The sequence below is a fragment of the Cantharellus anzutake genome (genome assembly GCF_015039405.1).
Source record: "Cantharellus anzutake strain C23 chromosome Unknown EI90scaffold_38, whole genome shotgun sequence".
Lineage (NCBI taxonomy): Eukaryota > Fungi > Basidiomycota > Agaricomycetes > Cantharellales > Hydnaceae > Cantharellus > Cantharellus anzutake.
The window spans coordinates 438,375-460,654 of NW_024066988.1; the positions used below are offsets into that span (position 1 = coordinate 438,375).

Sequence of the window (22,280 nt, forward strand, 5' to 3'; positions counted from 1 at the left end):
AGAGAGAGATGCTAAGAGATGAGGTGGTCGAACGGAAAGAGTGATCTTGTTGCATAATCAGGACAGGAGGGCGGATGATAAAACTTGCCCTATTGGCAAGTTCCTTCATCAATGACCGGATTCGGATCGACCAGATTGAATAATCATGCTCGCGTAAGCAACATCAGCCGCAAGGAGCCTGTGCCTGGGAATTCGTGGAGTGGTTTTATGTCAGTTGTCAACCCCTTTAGCCCGGCTCAGCTGAAACTATCTATAAGTGAGAGGTTTCATGATGAAGCACGCTAGTACTACCTCTTCTTCTGATCCCAATAACCCTCCTCACTACTTCAACCGCCATGATCCAGGACGTCGTCCGAGACCAGTGGATCTCCCCAGTCCGATGTCGGTCCCGCGTGGCGGCTTGGCAGATCTCAATCCATCAACGCTAGAAGACGATGACTGGGGATTATCTTCACTCCTCGGTGTGAAACCATCATCGCCGGTCCACATCTCCGCCAGAGCAAGGAAAAGACTTGGCCGTTTGCAACTTCTTTCAGTGTTTGGTGCTCTCTTCCTTATCTGCTTGTGGTTTTATTGGAGACATCCTGCTTCCATTGCTGTGACATTCCCAGATGGATTTGTTATCGTGAGTCCCGCATTTTCCTGCCTGGAGTCCTTGTGTACTTACCCTGTTGTTGATTCGTTCAATCATAGCCGCAAGATTTTCGTCCCAACCCTACCCGCTACGTACAACAAAGACACGTTACTCATCTCCCAACAAACCTTCCGCAATATACTTTCACCTCGCTTACAAGTTGGGCAAATGGGTCATTCGAAATTATCGCAGCAGAGAAAGGTGACGAATCGATTACATTCGAAGTCCTCACGGAATCCGCCACCATCCAGACTTCGGATCTGCTAAAGTTCGACGATTCTAAAGCCCAAGACCAGGGCGTCGTCGTTGTAAAAGTAAGACAATGTTTGTCGTTCCTTACGATTGCTGTCATGTTAAAACTCCGGTTATGAAGCTCTTAGATAGGGTTATACCTCCTAAAATGTCAAAATGGGTCAAGCTTGTAAGATTTTGGAGTCCCAAGTCCTAACCTTAGTTGACCGTGGGTTAATGAGTTCGCTGCATTTCTAACATATCATTTACAGCATGCCCGTCTAATCCTCCCCACCCACCGAAAGTACGGTAATCTGAAGGTTCAGCTTTCCCCAGAGCTTCCTTACTGGTATCAGATCAAGATGGATGCTCTTGACGTTAGCTCTGACATCAAATTCAACACTGTGGAACTTGCTACCACTCATGGAGATATTGAGATCAGAGTAAGCGTGAACTTCCACGAAAATCTTTTCTCCGCGCTCGTGATACTAAAATATTCCTTTTGAACCTTCAGGGGTTGACAGCACCAGAAGCCACGATCAAGACCCAGAGAGGTGACGTGCGGTATAAGCCATTGAATGTACCTAAGTTGAAGGTGAAGACTAAGATAGGGTGAGTTTGATTGTAGCGATGATATATCACCGACATCTCATCCGAGCACTTGCTACTTGCTGTCATTTCAGGAGTGTAACTCAACTATGAATCTTGCACCTGACCCTGCAGACTGATTTTACCGGAACAGCTAATTAGGATCTTGCCCCCCCTTGGCATTTCTGGGAGTTCAGGACTTGCCTATTCCAGATGCTCGTGCAATTGTATTAATCGTAATCATCCTTCTGTGGATATCTTCCAGCTGGGACAGTCCCTCATCATAAAATAATGCGTGTAAGCTACACTTCCAATCCAAAATGAACGCTTCCCGCTTGCTTTTTAAGTTGGTGTGCGCTGATTTGTCAGGTGTAGTTATTACATCCGAGGGCCTCATGCATTCGCCACAGCCGTCTCGGATTACTGACAATACACTTGTCGCGACGCATCTTACCACACACACGTACTGATATGAGAGTGTTGTCAAGATACGAATCTATGCGAGATCTTGAGACGCGGCATCGACACGCCACCTGTACTCCCTTTACCTGAGATTCATGATTACGTGCAGCACGCGACCAATAGCGCATTGACATCCAAATGAAGGCTAGAACGTAACCGGGGCCACACTACTGATGTTCCCGATCGAAGTATATCCAAGATCGAGTCCGACTATGTCCGAAGTTATCGGACCTTCTCTGCAGACCAAACCCTCCTTTTATCAACAAAAACGTTTTGGGGTTCAGGGAATGAAATGAGGAAATTTTGGAATTTGGATCTTTGGCGCATCTCTTCTAGACTGTTACCCAACTTTTAATTACCGGCCGGTGAGTAGACGTACTTACGGTCCATCGATGACTTTTTTTTTTTTCAGCGTCAGACCATGATGAGTAAAGAAAACGCAAAAATCCAAGTGTTTGGTTCTGAGGTCGTGCAGTTTGTGTGTGTGTGAGTCCGCGCGGTGCAGTAACATGGGAGGGAATTGCATATATATGTATATATACATTGGAAGCATTCGCGATGGACGATCATGAGCGCAGACGGGGATGAGCAGGGGGGGTGGGTAAATGAAAAGCTATACATTTCGCCGACCTGTCTTGAACAATCTGGAAATTAACTTTCAGGTGAAAAAAAAAAAAATTTGCAACGTGTTCTCGCTTGAGGCACGAGAAGTTCTCCAAATTTTGTCGTCGGAACGCGGGTGAAAGGTTGACTGGCCCCTAACGGGGCAAGGGAGTGTGTGATATAGGGGGTGGGGGGAGGGGGCTTGATTGATTGGAAGTTGGCTGTTTAAGTAGCGGCTGAAGGCAAGTCCCGTTTTTCCAAGACGCTGAAGAGCTGTTATCGCTGTCCTAGCACCCCTCGAAGGGACAAAATGCTAAGAAACGTGCAAGCGAGGTATGCGATTAGGGGTTACATCGGAATGGATGGTGGATAACGGGAATTTTTTTTTTGGCCTGGTCGAGGTAGCATAAAAAACCCCCTATCAAGGAGCGGAGGCTAGAGGAGTCAATTGGATGCTACGTCCCCATGACGTTATGAGCGCCAGAATACCTGGGTAAGAGAGTCTTTATGGCTGTGACGTGCACGAGCTGATGGACGACCGGTAGTGATTAAGCAGCAGTCATCATAGACAATGGCAAAAGTGAGGGAGATACCCAGGTGGTGAGGACCCAGAGAAGGGTTCGATATGTAATATTGATGGCGTGAAGCGAGGAGCTTTAATCCCTCAGGAGCATTAGCAAAATGGGGAATGAGTCCATGGAAGATGAGCTGCCGAAGGCAGGACGTTGTCCTTGAGTTGGATGGCGATGGTTGACGTTAGGCGTGGAGCACGTCTAAGCCATCAGTGGCACAGTGAGAGATCAGGTTGTGATAGGAGTATCCAGCGGCGCTTTCGTCTCAGAGCGATTGCTCAACTGAAGACGCAATACCATGATCGGAAAGAATTCTCCGCCATGAACTCCTCACCCAAAGAAGATGAGCACGGAGCTTCGCTGTTCAAGTCATCCACCGCTGATGGGTGGGGGGAAAACGGAGCCACCAAGTGGTTGTACTAATGTGAGCATTAGCGCGGTTTTACAGATATAACACTTTTTTTCACCACGATATTCATTACCGTGGCTAACATGCGCATGTAAAGTTTCATCCTTCCCAATTCTTGGTTTCATCTTCGATATCGATCGATCGGGTCCCTGTTTACGCCTATCCACATACCTGCTTTTCCCGACGTTTCCCGATAGCCAGGACCCGAACCGGCGAATGTGTGCATGGGTGTGTGTGAATCGTCAGAAGGATGATGGGAAGGTTGGGACTGGAAAGAGTAGGGCCTGTTCTGAAATTTTCATGGCGTTGCAAAGGATCGCCAGGGGAAGCTCCGTAGGTATATGAATGGACATAAGCTCATACAGCCTAATATAGATCGATACTTTTGCAGCAATAGCTGATTTCATTTTAGGGCCAATTGTTAACTTCCTAGCTGTATTGTCCAGTGTAGACGCCAGCGTGGGTTCCTTTTTTTTGCGTGTCTTTGAGCTGAGCGGCTGAGCCCAAAAGTGGATTTGCTCCTGTTGAACCCAAGGATGGCATGGGTCATGTGTGAGGGCCCGGCCGCCGGCCGGTGGTGAGACAAGCAAAGAGGCCGTCGCGTGACGGTCATGACGACAAGGGTAACGTTAAGTGTGACGCTCGGGCAAGAGTTGCAACCCATCGTCCACGATTAGAGGGGGTTCATCGAAGCAAGGATACCCTGATGAGAAAGTGAGGCCCAAACCACGCGTAGAACGCGAGGAAGATTTGCGGCAATCACGATCTTGTTGACCCTTGGCGTCCTTTTCCCCCTGTATTTTCCACTCGGACCCGTCGCAATATGGGGTTCTCGGATGGGTTCTTTTCAAATCTATCCCAAAATGTGGGTATTTCCCTCATCGAAAACTTGCCCAGAAGCAGAAGCAGGGGGGGGGGACCATGAAGAACGGGAGATTATCCCCCAATTCAATTATAGTATATAAGCACATGAATATATTGGCTCCTTCCAAAAGATCTCCCACCCCGACCTTCAACTGACCCCCCTCCTCTTCATTCTTGAAAGCAAAAACACGACCATCATGCTTTCTCTCCGTCCAGCCGAAATTATTGTTGCACCACCTACTTCCTCTCCCATCGACCCTGGTCTTTCCCCTCCCGTCGTCTCAGTGCGTTCTATCAACTGTCAAGCAACCGAGAAATCTCGTCTGATTTACCTTCGCATAGTTCCCAAACCTCCAAGACTCGCTTGACACTTACGTCAAGTACGTCCGTCAACCCTTCTGATAACTGAGCCGTCGTTCACGGGTGACCGCGCTTTTGGCCCCCACTTTTTTCCGCTGCACGCGGTTTAGTCTTCTTCTCAAAGAGCTAGGCTCTCACCCGGCCGTGAAGCTATTCTGTTCGTTGCCCGACTTTGATGCGTGGGCTGCTGGTACCAGTGAGTGGACCATTTCGACCAAGGACGACCTCTTTGCCATTTCGAGATACTGATTCATTCTGCTCATTTGAAATTTGACACGTAACTTACCCATTACCGTCTTTCGTGTGCTTTCTCTTCGAACGTGCTTGGTGATCAGCATTGGACCATAATGACCTTCACCAACTTCGCGCCAATCTATTCGATTTTCTGCATCAAGTTCAGGATCGTCTTCGGGCTCAAAGTGTGAGTAGTTTGAACCTGTGATTCCTGTTGCACGCGAGTAACATGGTCTGACGACTTGCCGCTTTTCACTGATCTTGAAATGGAAACAATGCACCGCTCGGATAACAATGGGCCGTTCCATGCGAACTCTTTTTTTCTACATTCGTCGCTAACGGAAGATCCATGCATCATATCACGTCTCACCCTGCCAAAACGACTCTGCCTTTGCATTAGTACGTGCCATGCCAGCAGGATACCGGCCGGTTTGGACTTCGTGCTTGAAGGAGAAACAGAAGATGGACATTCAAGACAGGTAATGTATCCAAACTTCCTTGTATTCATTCCTCTCGGTTACTCTCACATCGAACCCCTTACCTAAACCCCTCATGCATATCACGTTCTCTTTCCTACACACACCCTATCCCATATGGCCTTCCCGCACTCTTCTTTCATTTTTGATGGTTACTGACGTATTTTTTTTAAACATGCGCTCTACGACACCGAACGAACAATTATGACTACGTTTTTGCGTTGACATTCCAACGCTTCCGGTCCGTTCCTTTTTCGCTAACGGTTTTTACGTAACCACCTCTTGCTGCCTTCTCCATTCCTCGGTGGGCTATTTTAGGTTCAAGGTATTCGTCGCGACGTTAGGTGGATGTCCAACACTTATCCTATCGTGACGAACGGTTCGAGCCGATGCTGCCGAAGTAGTGTAATCAGATTTTTATTGCAAGTTCTCGGAAACGCTTTTTGTTTTTTACTTTTCCTTCAATCGCCCGAATTGTGGACTCGTATTTCATTCCTTTTATTTCCACCCGATTTACATTGCTTGTGGCTCTTGCAATCATCTACATCACCATCCCACGGAGATTGCAGGCGCCCATCTTTCATAGTCCCCTCCCCCTTTTTTCAAATTTTCCGAGCGGTTTTTCTCTTTCTGTACTTATACCTCTCATAGATGCTGGGTGCCTATGGCGGACCCTGCCTTTTCTTGATTCCGATCTTCAAACCTATCATCTCGTCCCTTCATTAGTATGCATCGTATTGTGCCATTCTCTCTTTCTTCCTAATATCAAAACGGCTAGTCCCCGTGTTAGTTGCATGCTGTCATTTTGTAGCCTCTTTGACCGCAACCCATCGTTTTCGTATCCTCCGGGTTATGTCACTACCCGCACCGTGTTTCGTAAAATTTACATGTATTACAGTCAAAGCTTTAGGGAAGGGTCAGGTGAACACCCTCCGCGTGTTTACTCCGTTTTCCCCTTCATTCCCCCGGGCCTACAATCCCCGATGTTACCTCGCCTACGTATCTGGCCCGTGACGCACGCGCACGATATCGTTCCGAATGTGTCTTTACGCACTTCCCAAATACTCACTCGTCCTTCGCCCATCGCGCGCGATCGGTACGTCTAAATCGTCCAACAACATTTTTGGTTGGGTCACCAGGTCTAACGTATGTCGAATTCAGCTCTAAAAAAGGCATGGATGCGGGTAACATGTTCACCAGTGCGTCTATCGATCGGGTTTTCCGAGATCGCTTGCAAGTGTATAAACACGTGTCGTAGTTGTTTTCCACATTTTTTTTTTCCCTCCCCCCTACCCCCTGACTTCGAAGCGACTAGTGCCATCACTGTAAATGCCTAACTTGGATGAATCGTGAATGTTAGGCCCGTGTTATATAGCTGTTGCGAACAGTCCCTAGGATGGCATGATCAACTTTGGGATGTGCTGAGACTGCGAATGCGCACCAAATAATTTGTTCCAAAATTCTAAACACCGGTCACTGTTTCCGAGGTTCTGGTTGGCATTTAGGTAGCCGCCACCTGACCATCATATCGGGTAGTACAGCTGATCGACCCCAAATCTGCGCCGCGATGCATGATGAGCGTAGATGTGTTGTTGTTGCACGTATGGGACCCGTTACGGTAGTTTCGCTGATGGGTCAGACGACACAGGCCAGACTTGGTACTACGTACCCGTCCGTACCGGAACAGAACGGGGTGGAGGGATGAGATGCCTGGATGCTGAATGACGAAGCGAGCAGGTCACGCCTTGTATGCGATAGGGCATGCACAGGTCGAATTTGCACAACGTAGGCGCCAATTGAAGAAACACAATGACATGCGCTAGTACCATACCGCCACATACAACACAGGGGTTTTGCACACGTTGCGTTACCACTCTGCGTAGGAGTCATGCGCAGATGCTTCATATCTGCAGCCACTGTTGACACGTCACAGCGATCCGTCTCGTTAGTGGTACCAATTTGACCGTAGGTTCGTATGAATCTTGTCGGTGCTGGAAAACACCGCGAAACACGAAGGTCGTCATGGAAGGAGCAGGCTCAAGAAGGACCCATGCATGAGGGCTTAATTACCGACCATGCGATGCGTTCTCGTGTAGCTATGGGAATAGCTCGCACAGATCTCTCTGACTTTTGTTGTTGTAGCCGCGCGCAAAAGTACTGCTTAGCGGGCGATAAGCCCCGCCATCAATTGTTGGCTAAAGACGTTGGAGTTGATAGAGTTGTTCAACACAGAGCATTGATAAATGGTGTTGAATAAACCCCACACGCAATATTCGATCATGGAGGGGCGGTGATGCATGGGTTCCATCACATTGTTGTCGGGTTGAGTCATGATCATTGCTATTGACATTTCACTTGACCCACGAACAAGGAAGCCAAGGAAATGCATGGGCGATAATTCGAAAAGAACCCCTGATATAAAAAAAAAGGCTCAACCGTTTCAAGGTCCCTTGGCGAACAAGGCACCAAAGCCATCATAGCATGATGATTCATTAATGCTGCCCAATGTCGCTCGACCATCAAGACTACCGAGTCAGGATATGCAGTGCGCGTTACGTGGGGGGTCTGATCAGCATAGGCGGTTGGGAAGATAGGACGAAAAACAAGTTGCACCGCCTCTTATGACATGAGACCTTCTAGCTCTGCCGAATAGGGAGGCTGTGATGAGTGCCTTTTCGTGGCAAAAACCTAACAATGGCATCTTTGAGGCCCAGCCCCTTTGAATCCGCATACGCAACGTACGCATCTCCAGTAACGAAGCGACGTGTCGACCGTTGAAAGGGTCAAGTACTTCAACTTGTAATTCTCGGGTTGTCGTGTGAGAAAATGATGGCTCTTACCGAAAGAGGCGCCGTTCACTTTTGTTCAAAAGCCACGGTTTGCATGACGATGGAGAAGTCTATATTTGGCATTCTTTCAGCTGGCAAGCTGGTAAAACACGAACCCCGCGCTTGTGCTCTTGACAATGAGTACCTCTAGGTCATTTGCTATCCATCAAGAAAGCCTCGAAGCATGCTCAGGAGGGCGAGGACGTGCCGGAGTGCTCCTCGTCGAACGAGCGCAGCGCTTTGGCGCGCGCACTCTCGATTTGGCAAACTTCCAATTATATATGATCAGCCGCAAAAGCTATGCTGCATGCATTCCAAACGAAACTATTTAATATTATACACTCTGGTCAAATTCTTCCTCTCGCCTCTCTCGAGTCTCATCTTTCGTTCCTTTCTCCTGGTGCGATTTGAGAGCGAGGGATGGGGAAGCCTTATGACTTCAGCAAGAATTTCAACATTCGGGCTGGCATCCTGGTGAGTTTGGACTTGTGACCTGTCTCCTCCTTCTCCTGCCTTTCATCTTTCTGACCGATAACCCTTTGCGCGTCATCTTACATAGGGTATCTTTGCTGCAGCGTTGTTATCCTACGTTCTTTCGTCTGGGCTATTGATTTATTCTCTCGTACGTAACAACCGATACTTGCTGCCAGTGGTACGCGCCGGAAGCTTACATGGAAACGCAGAGACGTGCATGGCAGATATACCGCGGTAATGAAAGGGGGGAATCACCCTTACAAGCCGTATCGATTCTATTCCTGTTCGCTGTCTTTTCGGATATGGTGTAAGTCTTGGAGGATCTCGCTCTCTTTTCCGTCAGTTCCTCGAAAAGGGAGAGATGTAGTGTTGACTTTCATCCCCTTAGACAATCTTTTGCCAATATATTGTCCGCCCGTTGGGCCTTCAATGGAAAAGTCACTGAGGGATCTTACTGCAATGCCCAGGCTATACTGAAGCAAGTAGGAAACGACGGTGTTGGTGAGGACCACTCCAAGCTCCCGACCTGTCCTCGGAGTCTCTCTGATTCATTCTTTTTCCCTCCCAATTGTAATCAGCATGCTTCACCATTGCGATTGCCGTTTTAACATTTCTGCAAGTCATGTCCCCGAATGCACTCGGCCGGTATGGTGCCAAATACTTTGTTATTGGGGCGATTGCAAGCACCGTCTTGTTCATATTCCTCATCATTACTGTACCGGCTACTATCGATCACCCTTACTACGGAAACACCGAGTACGTACCTGTCCCCCCTCCCCTCCTTATGCTCTACTATCCATTACTGAATCCTAAACGCCTAAAGTCTCTGGTGCTGGATTTTGAAGGCCGGACAATCGACTCGCAGGTTACGTATCGGTTGGTATCATCCTTTTAGTACCCGTTTTCGAAGCCAAGCTAATGAAGTTTGCGGCTGCAGCAAGCGAGTACGCAGTTATGTGGCTGGCAGTGGTTTTGTCAGCGATCCTTTACGGGACCATCGTGATCAATTGGCTCCTTGATGCCGTCGACAGTCAGCTGCGCCGTGATGCAGTCAAGATGCTGTGGTATCCGATAAGTGAGAAATAAACTATTATCCTTCAGCGATCATCTCTCTGACCATCTTTTTTCCATCCTTATACTTATATATAGCTTACACCGTCGTCGTTGCTCCACAATCAATCGTCCGATTCCTCCAATTCAACAATTATAACCCACCCCACGGCATCGTCATTCTCACTTCAGTTCTCTTCACATCAGGAGGCACTTTCAACGTTATCCTCTGGCTCTGGACAGGGAGGCGCTTCGGCTTCTCCCCACAACGAAACACCATCATCACCACTACCACTACCACATCCGAGCCACCTGTTACTACTCCTGCTCCCACTGCTACTGCCTCGCCTCCCTTCCTCTCCCCCAACAGGACTGGCGATTCGTTTTTGCATCCTCGAGATAACGGACGTGCTTTTATGAATGGAGGAGCAGGAGGAAATGGGGTTTTCCCGTCTGAGTATCAACACGTTCGACATGAGAGAAGCATTTCGGATATGGATGAATTGACCCCGACATACGTCCATAACAGTTATACCTATGATGCTTACGCCAATAACGGACCACCGCCTCCGACGACGTTCCATTAAAGAGAAAGAGAGAGGGAGAGAGAAGGAGCGTTTCAACTTTTTTCTTCGTGTTCTTTATTGCTTTGGGAGGCTCAGATTTTTCACGATTTCAGTACTTCACGTAGCTTGTTAGCCGCTGTTTTTCGGTCATGTATGTCCCGGCATCATTGGGTTATATATTTATTCTGACTGGACGAGTGACTCTAACAATGGTTGCGACAGGCGCTGGACAACATGCAAACTCCCTGGCAACACGGCACCTTTGTAATGATCTAGCGTTTGCACGTCAAATCGCGAGTGCATTACATAATGCTCGATGGGTTGAGAATGACCAGACGCATGTACTGGGTCAATACATAATAGAACGGAAAACGCAGTATTACAGAATTCATTGGGTTGGGGGAGAAATGCTTATAACGTCCATTTATGTGGTATCAAAGCCAAGAAGAACGAGAGGAACCCTCACGGGACAAATGCAACCCAAAAAGCGATAAAAGTACGCCCAGCTCTGAGAGGGGAGAAAGAGTGGATGAACGAAATCGAGAACATCGAGGATGACAGTTGAGGAAACGAGGCTAATTAGGATCAGAGTACACATGCTTGTGACACGGCGGATGAATTGATGATAGCGGGTTCATTCTCGGGAGAACCTACTTGACGAAGCATGAATCATTGACTCATCGAATCGAGTGCTTCGACTGATTGCAGAAGTGGAAGGTGTGCTCCAAGACTTGAACGATGTTGCTGGACCTTTTCCCTTGAATCTCCGTGTGCCCCTTTCCACATCTCGAAGTTCCATTGAATCACTGCCACTCGTGACAGATGAATGCGCATGCGATGAATCGAACCATCGAGTACTTGGACTCCATCCGAGTCGGGAACTGGGCGAAGAGCGATAGCCGCTCTGGCGTTCTACATTCTTCCCCTTTGAATGGTTCGCAACCTTTCCAGTGCCTTCGGGAGCTGATCTTGAGTCTCGTGTACTGGAGATAGATATTTGACTGAGCGGAGGCTACGGTTGCGAGATTATTCAAAGTGAATATTACAGTAATGTCGGTTTGCTCCCGTAGACATACAGTAGGTGGTCCTGGTGGAAAGTAATTTAGTGGCTGGACTCTGGGCGGAGCGTAAGAAATCGTCGTTCTCGGAACAATGTTATGGGCGGGGGGCGTCGGACGGAAATGAAGGCTGTTGCACAATATTGAGAAATTGAAATCGAGGTGATGTGTGGCTGACCTCGTTAATAACACGAAACTATAAACTGAGAGAGGTTCGGTTCTGTAGCCCCGCTAAGTGAGAGCAAGAAAACTCACGTCCGGCGTATGTTGAGCCAAGCATCAAAAGAGGGTACGTAATATGATGGAAGGTGATCTTCGATACAGGTGAGATGAGCGGAAGGTCAACGCGACGGAACAAACAAAACGCACTCCAAGAACCGTGAGCGAAAAGGCACTGCATGGATTTCAGAACGGCGATCAGTGTAGTGACCACTAGCACCCCATAACAACAGAAACGCACCTTGTGATAACACCACTGCTCATGGCATAACTAATGAGACGCGTAACAAGTCTCGTGTCCCTAGCGTGCCGAAGATCACCAGTTGTGCAGGGACATCGAGTTCAGGAACTATCATACGTTTGGATGTACCCATGACGTCTCATCATGATTATGCAAAGCGAAGAAGCTATCATGGAGTCCACTGCGACGTCCGAAAACACGAAACACCGCAAAATCCAAGTGCGGTGTATCATGAACCAGTTTAAATCGGGATGTATATACCTAGGCGACATCAGAGGCACGCCAATCGGGAACATCATCCGTGTCTAGGGTTCTTACCACATGATAATGATAGCTGAGAGAAGGATTAATGTGTCAGCACACTCGTATCCACCATTACGTCGCAAAAGTGATACTGACTGATCCCAAAACCTGCCACGTTGTTCCCATTCTCATTTTAGCGTAATAAGAAGGCACTAGCTTGGAAACGTACAAACCAAGTTTTACGCATATCATGAAGGCCTACACAACCGAATTACATTCACAGCTCAGGGGCCTAACGCACAGACAAAGGAAAATACGCACGATAAGACAAGGCATCCAGGGGTTCCGCACCACTTCGGATTTGTCGCTTCATCTCATGCTTTTCTCTGATATGCTGAAGAAAACACTCACTCTCGAAGATCCGTCGCACAAAGTGCGATTGCACAATGGCGGACGTGGATGTGCACGTTGCTTCGAAAACTTGCAAGGCCTTGGGTGGTTTGCACAAATGAACTTTAGCTCATCATCATTCATACCAGCATGAGGAGCATGAAGCGACGCTTACCCAGATGGGGTGAATGATAATGTCGCTATTTCCATCATTCTCCACCAGGCTCCACCAAAAAGCCCAAGCTTGGCAGCCTCTAGGGACAACTTGGGTGCAATGACGTTGCGCAAGGAAAAGATACACGAACAATTGGAAAGCTTGGATGGACCTATGGGGTTGCACACAAGTTAGCTCCGTAGGCCAGAATGTGTGCCTAACTAGTAACTGCCGTACGGGAGAAGAACGACCTTGCGCCACAGACGGGCAGTCAGGACTTGAGTTGGAACGTACGGAAGGAAAACGATCACAGATATTTTCTTTCCCAAGCTATCCTGCTTGAATCGGGCAAAATAATGAAAAGCTTGCACGGTGTTTATGCCTAGAACTCTGGCACCCATCATCATGGCAGAGCTGAATGCGTTGTTTTTGATCCGGGTTGTTTTGGAGTACGCACATATTCGCCAAGACGATGCCAGAAAGATATGCTCCGAACCCTTCAGAGATCGTAAGGACCATACGTCAGGTAAGGACGAATGGAGGGTCGTCAAGACAAATTGCTTTCAAGTCAGTGTCAAAAGGATGCGCAGGTTGACTAGTACTGGTGCCAGGCAGAGAGAGGAGGCGGCAATTCCTTCTATCTCGTCATCAGGAAGAGACTGGGTATGACAGAGCTAGTGCCGTAATTGGGACGAAGGATGAACGTTGAACATCCGCCACCCACATGACTTGAGCGATGGTAATTCGTCTGAGGAAGCTCCGGGATTTTGGGAGCTAGGGCGGGCCGGACATGTATAGCAACATCAAGGTGGCCGGGATGGGGTGGAATTTTGTTGCATCAATGCATGGGCAATTGAGCGTGTGTTCTCGGGATGATGGCACGTCCTCTCCATCCCAGACAACCGGGAACATTAGCAATCATAAATAAGACCCAAGGTCTATTTGTTCACCGCAAGCGGATAGGACAGGTTGTATCGTGGGAAACTCACGCGGCCGTGATGACGCCGAAATAGACAATTTGGCGACTCGCGGAGATGCCAAATGGTATGAGCTAGCGCGACATCTTCAAAATTTGCACTTGATTACACACGTTCAATAAAACCCTTTCCGAAGCGCAGCTTCTGTGTGGTAAGCTCAGGATTTCAACGCGTAGGTCATATCATAAGTAGGTCAGGACAAGTATGCACGTTTTTGACAGTAGCATGCGCACATAGGGAAAAGCATGGAATATGTGAAATAAAGCGGACGAGGGACGGAAGGCGATAGCAGCGCTCTGGCGACACTGGTATTCTCACCTGTAACGGCGAAGGGATAGACTGGACATAGAAACGAATGAGATGGTGAATGGAAACAAAGTCGAGCGGGAGAACATACGTGTTGTTTCTCTTCCAGGTGGCACGGCGAGGGGTATGGTTGTAGAGATGTCCCTTCTGTAAGCCACGGTTCTTCTTTCCTTGAGAAGTGAGACCACGAGCTTCACGGCGCTTATGAACAGGGGCGCATATCCAGCGAATTTTGGGGTCAAGCCTAATCTAAAAGGCGCAGCCATCAGACGATGGAATCCTCCGGCGTTGAACAACTTACGGCCTTATGACTTGGATCAACAAGAATGACTTCGTAATACTTGTAGATACCGTCCTGGGCAACCCAATAAGAGTTCAGAACACGAAGATTCCTGCACCGTCGCCCAACGCGTTCCTCAGCAACAGCTTGGAGACTGCGAGCAGATTTCATTTTGTTAACACCGTGATTGGTGGGCTTGCCATAGGTGGCACCTGACATAATTCGCAATCTTGAGTGTCACCAGTAATTATTAACTATACTGGTGCACTCACCCTTTCTGACGTTCTTCTTTCTATCTCCACGACGGATACGGACGCGGTAAATAACATATCCTTGTTTGGCTTTGTATCCTAGGCGGCGAGCTTTGTCGGGGCGGGTCGAGCGAGGGACACGGTGAATGACATGCAATTGACGGTATTCCCAGCTGCGCAGACGGAGGATAAAGCGCATAACATCGCTCTGCTTCTTGTACCATAGGTGCTGAATCTGTCGAATCGAGCGTAGAAATCTGAGCAGTCATTTCCTAAACGAACTGGCTAGTACGCCAGACATTCCGAAGAAATACGCACGTAAGCGTAGGCACCCATGTTGGGAAAGAAAGTACTATTATGCACGAAGAGACCAATAGGCTCATCAGAATTTGCATCCAAAGTCAGCAAAATGCATCCAGCTCTTCTGGTTCGATATAGAGGTCCATTCAACTTCACAAGGACGCAAATAGCCCTCTTATATCTCCCAGAGTGGCTAGGATGTGTGCAGGATGCACTTACAGTGTTAGTGTGTGGGGGAGACGACGAGCCCAAAATGCGCGGAATCGTCCGACTCGCAATTCAATACGTCATGTGATGGCGGAATGCGCTTCTTCAACGCTTCATCAGCGCCCCCTTTCCGAAAACCCCAACCCCCCCTTTATCCTTCTTCTGCCTCTAATAATCAAATTCTCTCCTTTTTTCACTGTCTGTGTAGCTACGTAAATAAGTAGTATGAACTCATCCCACTTGGAAGTAAATTGCGGTGGAAACAAATGTCGAATAACCCAAGTATTGCAGTATTTTACCTATAGGATTATGACCTAGGACACTTGGTAACCGGGGTAGACGCTTTCCACCATGATCCCTTATGCTCAAAGATCGTGGCCATCGATGGGCTTGTGAGGTTGGACATGGGTTCCTTATTAGATTTCTTGGGATTCAAGCGTAAGTACGCTGAGGCCAACTCACGTTGTTGATGTTGAGACGTCTTGGATTTACTTTCTTTACTTGTTTGGGCTTAGTTGCTGCTAAAAAGTGCGCATTCGTAGCGCTTGCACAATTTTTGGATCTTATGACTTTCCCCCTGAGGCCAGCATATTTCGCCCACTTTGCTACAAATTAAGTCTTGAGATGCATTCCATTGACAATTGGGGGACATAAGGAAGAGATCGCCAGGAAGTCCGATTAGTGTAGTTGAAGCGTGGGGCGCTAATATGTCGCCCCGGCATTATGGGCAGTACATGTCCCGATCCAGGGTGCGCTTGTCTGAAGTCCGGAGGTTTCCGGTCACACATCTGACCCTCATCGTTTCTATACTTATAGAGGCTGGTAACCTGCCTACTCGTCGTTGCGCTCATCATATGTGTCCAATCTACACCAGATTTGTACAATATACGTTTCGTGGCTGCTTTGGATCATACGTAGGTGCGGCGCCAGAAATGCACCGAGTGATACAAGATGCGAGTTCTGGGCCAAAGAGGCCTGGTCTTGTGTGGTACGTTCGGAATGCCACGCTAAACGCTACTTCTGTATTTTCCCTTCTCTCTCGTGTCTTCATATCTGTCTGATGTTCTGTTATGTGTTTTCTCTGCCTTTGTCTCGTATTAGGTCTGACATGACTCGATGTCACAAGTTACTTACATAATCTAGAAATCTCGGTAAGGCCGCTTCGTGCTTCACCGCTGGGGGCCCAGTACTGCTGCTTATGTACAAGGAGAAAACCATTACCGTCATTGTTATCGGCCAGGGCCTCGGCGGTTGAGCCATTTTTCTAAATAAGGGAATCCCTTTTTGTGAGTCGATTCTCGCCAACTTTTTTTTAGCTTTTTTAGGTATATGATTGTCCTGCCCTTACAATGGACATCCCAACGGGTGAATCATTTGAAAACGGCTGTAAGCGACTTGAGAGCTGTGTGCTGTTGCTAAGTCACGTACAACCTTGCTCGTTCGTCCCAACAATTTGTCCAAAATGTTACAGAAAGTCAAGGAAGGCAAGGAGAAAGTCAAGGAGAAATTTTTCAAGAAGAAAGAATTGCAAAGTCAACCACTCGCAGGGGAACCCGCACCCACGCTGCAATCGTCAGCCAGGGGTAACGCTCGTGGCATTGTTTGGAATGGAGTTGTGGGCTTGTTGGGTATCGCTGAACAGAGCTTGGATGGTGTCCCGGTTCCTGGACTCAAGAGTGCGATCAGCGTCTTGCTTCAAGTAGTTAACTGGTTGCAAGTGAGTTCTCGGGCAGCTTCGGGGTCCCTTAACGCTAATGACTTTCGCCCTCACAGCAGGGCACTGACAGCACCTATGCGATTCGTCAACTTGAGAACAGTGTCAAATTCTTTAACCAATCAGTATCAGAGCCACTCAAAAAATATAAAGAAAAAGGTATTCCACCCGAGCTTTCCCAAGCAATCGAAATTCTATCGGCGTGCGTTTACGTCTCCCGAGTATTTCTCCTGGTAGGGAATAATCTGAATGTCCCTTTCAGCAATTTTGATAAGGCTATTTCGCCTTTGAAATTGTACCGCGGCCAAAATGTTGTTCAACAGTGGGCGGATCGTGACAAAATCGGGGGCGATATCGTAGCAGCTGGGGAAGGGGTACGCGATGCTGTGAGCGCCTTTCAAGTGGGTATCCTCCACCTCCTGAAAGCCGTGCACCAAGCGCTGATTAATGGACATAGGCTGCGCAAGTAGTCCGAATTTCCTTAGGGATCGAGGTACAGTTCAGTTTACACCTGATCTGTTAGCCCTCAACCTAACCAATTGCTTAGCAACTTCTCTCGGATAAAGAAGCGGAGCAACTCGAGTCCCACCTTAATAAACTTCCTTATGCCCTCGACGCCAGCTATGACACCGACCGGCCGGGTGCTCCATCAGGCTGTTTCGCCGGAACGCGAACTGAAATTATCGAGAATATCAGGAAATGGTTACATCGACCAACCAATGATACAAGCAAATCTGTGTACTGGGTGAACGGTCTGGCTGGGATTGGCAAGTCGACCATCGCTCGCACCATTGCACAGTATGCCAAAGAGTCTGGCCTCCTCGGATCAAGCTTCTTCTTTGTCCGTCAACACACCAAGTTGTCCAGTGCGGAGGTCTTCCTTGGCACGATCGTGCGGGATCTGGCTAAGAATCTTCCGAGTTTTGGCACGGCTATTGTGGATGCGCTGAAGAAGAATGAGAAGCTTGCCCATGCGTCCCTTGCCACCCGATTCTCTGAGCTTTTCTTCGGACCCCTTCGACTTCATGGGCTTTCCGCACCTCTTCTCCTGGTGATTGACGCTCTGGATGAGTGTGACCCAGGCGAAGCAAATGGTGCGAAAGGAATACTTCGCTACCTTATTGACGGCTGCACTGCCATTCCTGGCTTCCGTATACTCATAACAAGTCGCCCGGAGCACCACATCACTATCAGGCTTAACCAGGCTGTGAATGTAGACAAGGTCGTGATTCACGAAGTTGATAAAGACATTGTTTCGCGCGACATTGAGCTGTATCTGCGACATCGGTTCGAATCTATTCGCAAAGAATTTAGTGACAGGCTCCAGGATGACTGGCCCCCATCCCGTATTGTCGATAATCTCGCAAAGAAAGCCGGCGGACTTTTCATCTGGGCTGCTACGGCAGCCAACTTCATTGGAGATGGTCAGGTTATGCTTCCCGAGCGTCGACTGGATGCCATCTTGGGTGGTGCAGATCCGGATGATGCGAGTCCTTACGCTGACCTGGACAGCCTTTATAAAACAGTCTTGTCCGCAAGTGTCGATAGGATCCCTCGAGATGTACCTGCCCAGCTCTACCGCCTTCTACATGTTATTGTTCTACTGAAGGATCCATTGCCTATGAAAGCACTCAGCACTTTTGCCACAGTCTCCGATGCTAAATCGTTGCTGACTCGCATACAATCCATCATTCCGCTACCCTCAGAGCCAGAAGGCAAAGTTGAAGTCTACCACCCTTCCTTTCCGGATTTTATCATAGAACGGTGTGAGGACCCCCAACTTAGAGTTGATGTAGAGCGGCATGAGAGGTGGATGGCCCTTCGCTGCCTCAATCTTCTCAATGAAAACCTCATTCCGGCTATAGATGGAATTGTTCCATGGAATTCACTTAATGCGGGTGTGGAGAATCTAAATGCCAAGCTGGCCATGAAGGTGGGGGATGAAGTGCAGTATGCCTGCCGCTTTTGGACATCCCATTTGGGAAAGCTTCGGGTGGTGGATGATGAGGTTAGGGATGTGTTGGAGAGGTTTACTGGTCTTGGGAGTACCGATGGAGAGGGCCTGCTGTTACGATGGATTTCCGTGATGAGTATGATGGGGTATGTGGGTGATGCTGCTAGAGGTATACGGGAGATTCTTCCCTGGATGGTTAGTGATCTCACCGCTTGATTGAGGACCATTTTACAGACTATTGAATTAGAGGACAAAAAGGCTCCTGGATCACATTGCTACAATTTTGCATGAAGCCTTCCGTATGATCTTGACCTATGCACAAACCATTGAAGCTAGTGCAGCACACATCAGCCAGTCCATTTTACCATTCCTTCCCACCAACAGCCACCTGTTGGGAGCTTTCCAGCAATGTCCCAATCCAACTGTTACTTTGCACACCAAGCTTGATTCTGAATGGCCTCCCAGCATTGCTACTCTGATAAGCCATTCTCAGTCAGTGGAATCTGTGGCCTTCTCCCCAGATGGGTTGCTCCTGGCATCAGCATCAGGTGATCATACCATCAGGCTGTGGGACCCTCACACTGGGAGCCACCTCAAGACACTTGAGGGCCATTCTGGTTGGGTGACATCTGTGGCCTTCTCTCCAGATGGATTACTTTTGGCATCAGCATCAGATGATCATGCCATCAGGTTGTGGGACCCTCAGACTGGGAGCCACCTCAAGACACTTGAGGGCCATTCTGGTTGGGTGAAATCTGTGGCCTTCTCCCCAGATGGATTGTCCCTGGCATCAGCCTCAGGTGATGATACCATCAAGCTCTGGGACACTCACACTGGGAGCCACCTCAGGACACTTGAGGGCCATTCTCACTCAGTGACATCTGTGGCCTTCTCCCCAATCTCTCCAAATGGGCTGCTAGCATCAGCATCAGGTGATCATACCATTAAGCTGTGGGACCCTCAGACTGGGTGCCACCTCAAGACACTTCATGGCCATCCTCATTGGGTGACATCTGTGGCCTTCTCCCCAGATGGATCACTCCTGGCATCAGGATCACTTGATGATACCATCTGGCTGTGGGACCCTTGCACTGGGAGTCACCTCAGGACACTTGAGGGTCATTCTCATTCAGTGATGTCTGTGGCCTTCTCCCAAGATGGATTGCTCTTGGTATCAGCATCAGGTGATCACACTGTCAAGCTGTGGGATGCTCACACTGGGAGCCACACAAAGACATTTGTGGGCCATTCTCAGTCAGTGACATCAGTGGCCTTCTCCCCAGATAAGTTGCTCCTTGCATCAGCATCACTTGATGATACCATCAGGTTGTGGGACCCTCACACTGGGAGTCACACCAAGGCACCTTTTGGCCATCATAGTTGGGTGAGATCTGTAGCCTTCTCCCCAGATGGATCACTCTTGGCATCAGCAGGACATGATGATACTGTCAGGCTGTGGGATCCTTGCAATGGGAGCCACCTCAAGACACTTGAGGGCCATTCTCATTCAGTGACATCTGTGGCCTTCTCCCCAAATGGATTGCTCCTGGCATCAGCATCCCATGATGATACCATCAGGCTATGGGACCCTTACACTGGGAGCCATCTCAAGACACTCCAGGGCCATTCTGATTGGGTGACATCTGTGGTCTTCTCCCCAAATGGATCACTCCTAGCATCAGCATCAGATGATCATACCATCAAGCTGTGGGACCCTTACACTGGGAGCCTCCTCAAGACACTTGAGGGCCATTCTCATTCAGCAACATCTGTGGCATTCTCCCCAGATGGGTCACTCCTGGCATCAGCATTACATGATGATTCCATCAGGCTCTGGGATCCCAACACTGGGGGACACCTCAAGACACTTGAAACCCACCCCCAATTGGAGGCATGTGGGTCTTTTAGCATACAGAACACCAGGCAAGGGCAATGGATCTGTGTTGATGCTGCTTTCATTTTTGCTCTGCCCCTTCACCTTTCTCTGACCACCAAGGATTCCCATGGATTTTTGGTAGCTTTTGGAACCAAATTTGGCCAAGTCCTCATTCTTGATATTTCTCCTGCCCTCAAAAAGCTCACTATATAGACCCATTTATTGGAAGACCATATGTCTTTGTGGGGGGATTTTCAAACATTGTATATTAACTTATGTTTGTTTCCTGAATGTTATAATGAATATTATCCAATGATTATCATCTGAAACCACTGCTTGTGCAACCAACTGTAAACATCAAAATGGGAATTTCCCATTTTAGACTCTTATGGGCTCTGTGCACAGCCCTTATCACATGTTTTGTATAATATTGAATGTTATCCAATTAATTACCCACAAAAACGCTAGTGTCAAACTACATGTTACATCTCATGTCAAACCACTTGTGAAATCACCTGTACAACATTATGAACCACTTCCCCTTGTCAGGGCACACCCACCTGACCCCACTCCACCTGTTATAGGAATGGACCAGAATCTTATGGTCCATGGTTACAAGCAAGTAGAACCAGGTATGCCTCCTTATTGTTTTCCCCTATTTCTCTACCCAAACCCCATGCCAAGCTTTCCCACTGGGTTTTGGTGCTGGCTGGGGGAATTGTTGAATTTCAAGGGACTTCCCTTGACCATTACAACTTTTATATTAGATATAAACTAGTCATATGACATGTAAAGGCAAATGCCGAAAGAGGTTTTCCTTATCTAATACATAACCCACAAAACCTTGTACCGCGATTGTAACTGCCACACCATTGTGCCACCACTGTAAGCCTTCTCTGTAACATCTGACTTGGTCCATATCAATGTCTACATCGATATTCTTACAATCTGTGAGAAAACCTCAACGGCCTGGTGAGTGCTCAGACACCGGACTGTTAGAGACGGGCCGATTCAGATGACTCCAGAGTGGAATCGGAGACTTAGCGTGGAGGGACCTTGGCCTCAGCGACTCAAGCGGAGCGCTGTGCCATTGCTGTTTGTCCATTTGGTCCTTAATTTCACAGTAGGCGAGCAGGAAGTCTCTAGGGGGCATTTCAGGTCAATTTCGGACTGAGCCTCCTGCAAGTATGTACAAGCGCCGATATATATAATGGAGGGGGCAAAAGCACAAGGAAACGAAAGGGAACCGAATCGGAACGAAGGCATCCGAACAGGAACAAAGGGATGACAGAAGTGGAGCGGTACCGAAGGTCATAAGGCAGAACCTGTGATACGTCTGAAAGGAGGTAAGGAGGGCGAGGCCCAGAGGGGCAGGAGGATGAGGGGAAGTGGGGATGATGACTAACTGGCTAGAATGGGAAGAAGCAGCAGTCCAAATAGGGATGAGGGGGAGACGCGAGAAATACATTACAAGCGGTGAAAGTGCCGAAGATGATCCGCGAAGCTTGGAGGTTGCGGAGCTTACAGAGGCAGGGTTGAAAGTCCAAGGAATATTGGCAATGGTGTTTACCTAGTATGAGGTCACCAATGCAATGGACTAAGACCGAGGTGGAGTCAAAGTCCGAGGTAGGAACTATGACGGAGGCTCGGAGCAAAGGTATGAGTGATGCCTGAGTACGAAGTACGGGTCAGCGGCGGAAGGTCATAACTTGGTGGGAGGTCGGCGGAAGAGGACAGAGGGAAAAGGGGGGAAGGAAGA

At 48.4% G+C, this 22,280-nt stretch overlaps 8 protein-coding genes across 8 annotated transcripts; 4 read left to right on the forward strand and 4 right to left on the reverse strand.

Annotated features, from left to right (window-relative positions):
- The first annotated feature begins 131 nt into the window (after positions 1-131).
- On the forward strand, positions 132-1,184 carry EI90DRAFT_1645019 (uncharacterized protein). Its single transcript, XM_039051996.1, has 3 exons — positions 132-625; positions 694-948; positions 1,008-1,184. The coding sequence occupies exons 1-3, from the start codon at positions 269-271 to the stop codon at positions 1,080-1,082; spliced, it is 687 nt and encodes a 228-aa protein (XP_038913871.1). The 5' UTR covers positions 132-268; the 3' UTR covers positions 1,083-1,184.
- A 2,836-nt stretch (positions 1,185-4,020) lies between these two features.
- Positions 4,021-6,140, forward strand: EI90DRAFT_1641838 (uncharacterized protein). Its single transcript, XM_039051992.1, has 8 exons — positions 4,021-4,364; positions 4,545-4,647; positions 4,706-4,743; positions 4,834-4,919; positions 5,059-5,144; positions 5,303-5,436; positions 5,752-5,838; positions 6,085-6,140. The coding sequence occupies exons 1-7, from the start codon at positions 4,336-4,338 to the stop codon at positions 5,804-5,806; spliced, it is 531 nt and encodes a 176-aa protein (XP_038913872.1). The 5' UTR covers positions 4,021-4,335; the 3' UTR covers positions 5,807-5,838; positions 6,085-6,140.
- Positions 6,141-8,483: 2,343 nt separating this feature from the next.
- EI90DRAFT_1642206 (uncharacterized protein) lies at positions 8,484-10,353 on the forward strand. The gene is made up of 9 exons (XM_039051993.1): positions 8,484-8,735; positions 8,821-8,883; positions 8,945-9,042; positions 9,124-9,236; positions 9,314-9,491; positions 9,559-9,611; positions 9,673-9,810; positions 9,885-10,006; positions 10,140-10,353. Exons 1-9 carry the CDS (start codon positions 8,682-8,684, stop codon positions 10,203-10,205), a joined length of 885 nt encoding a protein of 294 aa, XP_038913873.1. The 5' UTR covers positions 8,484-8,681; the 3' UTR covers positions 10,206-10,353.
- A 283-nt stretch (positions 10,354-10,636) lies between these two features.
- Positions 10,637-11,079, reverse strand: EI90DRAFT_3066339 (uncharacterized protein). Its single transcript, XM_039060946.1, has 2 exons — positions 11,006-11,079; positions 10,637-10,950 (listed from the first exon to the last, which is right to left on the reverse strand). Exon 2 carries the CDS (start codon positions 10,947-10,949, stop codon positions 10,776-10,778), a length of 174 nt encoding a protein of 57 aa, XP_038913874.1. The 5' UTR covers position 10,950; positions 11,006-11,079; the 3' UTR covers positions 10,637-10,775.
- On the reverse strand, positions 10,725-13,518 carry EI90DRAFT_2974824 (uncharacterized protein). Its single transcript, XM_039055822.1, has 15 exons — positions 13,114-13,518; positions 12,894-13,046; positions 12,808-12,828; positions 12,678-12,756; positions 12,524-12,602; positions 12,434-12,465; positions 12,346-12,370; positions 12,269-12,280; positions 12,188-12,203; positions 11,987-12,130; positions 11,870-11,929; positions 11,779-11,803; positions 11,665-11,722; positions 11,428-11,612; positions 10,725-11,363 (listed from the first exon to the last, which is right to left on the reverse strand). The coding sequence occupies exons 1-15, from the start codon at positions 13,173-13,175 to the stop codon at positions 10,986-10,988; spliced, it is 1,329 nt and encodes a 442-aa protein (XP_038913875.1). The 5' UTR covers positions 13,176-13,518; the 3' UTR covers positions 10,725-10,985.
- A 51-nt stretch (positions 13,519-13,569) lies between these two features.
- On the reverse strand, positions 13,570-15,034 carry EI90DRAFT_3066344 (ribosomal protein L15e). The gene is made up of 6 exons (XM_039060947.1): positions 14,990-15,034; positions 14,789-14,822; positions 14,492-14,705; positions 14,241-14,431; positions 14,031-14,188; positions 13,570-13,972 (listed from the first exon to the last, which is right to left on the reverse strand). The coding sequence occupies exons 2-6, from the start codon at positions 14,804-14,806 to the stop codon at positions 13,948-13,950; spliced, it is 606 nt and encodes a 201-aa protein (XP_038913876.1). The 5' UTR covers positions 14,807-14,822; positions 14,990-15,034; the 3' UTR covers positions 13,570-13,947.
- Positions 15,035-15,765: 731 nt separating this feature from the next.
- On the reverse strand, positions 15,766-16,338 carry EI90DRAFT_1645677 (uncharacterized protein). Its single transcript, XM_039051998.1, has 2 exons — positions 16,112-16,338; positions 15,766-16,058 (listed from the first exon to the last, which is right to left on the reverse strand). Exons 1-2 carry the CDS (start codon positions 16,235-16,237, stop codon positions 15,843-15,845), a joined length of 342 nt encoding a protein of 113 aa, XP_038913877.1. The 5' UTR covers positions 16,238-16,338; the 3' UTR covers positions 15,766-15,842.
- A 101-nt stretch (positions 16,339-16,439) lies between these two features.
- EI90DRAFT_3017928 (uncharacterized protein) lies at positions 16,440-17,161 on the forward strand (the record flags this gene model as incomplete). The annotated part of the gene is made up of 2 exons (XM_039057163.1): positions 16,440-16,694; positions 16,751-17,161. 2 exons carry the CDS (start codon positions 16,440-16,442, stop codon positions 17,159-17,161), a joined length of 666 nt encoding a protein of 221 aa, XP_038913878.1.
- Positions 17,162-22,280: the final 5,119 nt, after the last annotated feature.

Coding starts and splice junctions, on each gene's coding strand:
- EI90DRAFT_1645019 (XM_039051996.1), top strand. CDS start 269: ATGATGAAGCACGCTAGTACTACCTCTTCTTCTGATCCCAATAACCCT. Junction 626..693: donor TCCCAGATGGATTTGTTATC/GTGAGTCCCGCA, acceptor GTTCAATCATAG/CCGCAAGATTTTCGTCCCAA. Junction 949..1,007: donor AGGGCGTCGTCGTTGTAAAA/GTAAGACAATGT, acceptor CCGGTTATGAAG/CTCTTAGATAGGGTTATACC.
- EI90DRAFT_1641838 (XM_039051992.1), top strand. CDS start 4,336: ATGGGTTCTTTTCAAATCTATCCCAAAAT. Junction 5,145..5,302: donor ATCGTCTTCGGGCTCAAAGT/GTGAGTAGTTTG, acceptor CGCTAACGGAAG/ATCCATGCATCATATCACGT. Junction 5,437..5,751: donor AAGATGGACATTCAAGACAG/GTAATGTATCCA, acceptor GGGCTATTTTAG/GTTCAAGGTATTCGTCGCGA.
- EI90DRAFT_1642206 (XM_039051993.1), top strand. CDS start 8,682: ATGGGGAAGCCTTATGACTTCAGCAAGAATTTCAACATTCGGGCTGGC. Junction 9,043..9,123: donor GCTGTCTTTTCGGATATGGT/GTAAGTCTTGGA, acceptor TCATCCCCTTAG/ACAATCTTTTGCCAATATAT. Junction 9,492..9,558: donor CCTTACTACGGAAACACCGA/GTACGTACCTGT, acceptor AAACGCCTAAAG/TCTCTGGTGCTGGATTTTGA.
- EI90DRAFT_3066339 (XM_039060946.1), bottom strand. CDS start 10,949: ATGTGTACTCTGATCCTAATTAGCCTCGTTTCCTCAACTGTCATCCTC.
- EI90DRAFT_2974824 (XM_039055822.1), bottom strand. CDS start 13,175: ATGGTCCTTACGATCTCTGAAGGGTTCGGAGCATATCTTTCTGGCATC. Junction 12,757..12,807: donor TCCATCCAAGCTTTCCAATT/GTTCGTGTATCT, acceptor AGTTGTCCCTAG/AGGCTGCCAAGCTTGGGCTT. Junction 11,804..11,869: donor AGCAGTGGTGTTATCACAAG/GTGCGTTTCTGT, acceptor AAATCCATGCAG/TGCCTTTTCGCTCACGGTTC.
- EI90DRAFT_3066344 (XM_039060947.1), bottom strand. Junction 14,189..14,240: donor TTGATCCAAGTCATAAGGCC/GTAAGTTGTTCA, acceptor TGCGCCTTTTAG/ATTAGGCTTGACCCCAAAAT. Junction 13,973..14,030: donor ACCTGGAAGAGAAACAACAC/GTATGTTCTCCC, acceptor TTCTATGTCCAG/TCTATCCCTTCGCCGTTACA.
- EI90DRAFT_1645677 (XM_039051998.1), bottom strand. CDS start 16,237: ATGGCTCAACCGCCGAGGCCCTGGCCGATAACAATGACGGTAATGGTT. Junction 16,059..16,111: donor TACCGAGATTTCTAGATTAT/GTAAGTAACTTG, acceptor AGACAAAGGCAG/AGAAAACACATAACAGAACA.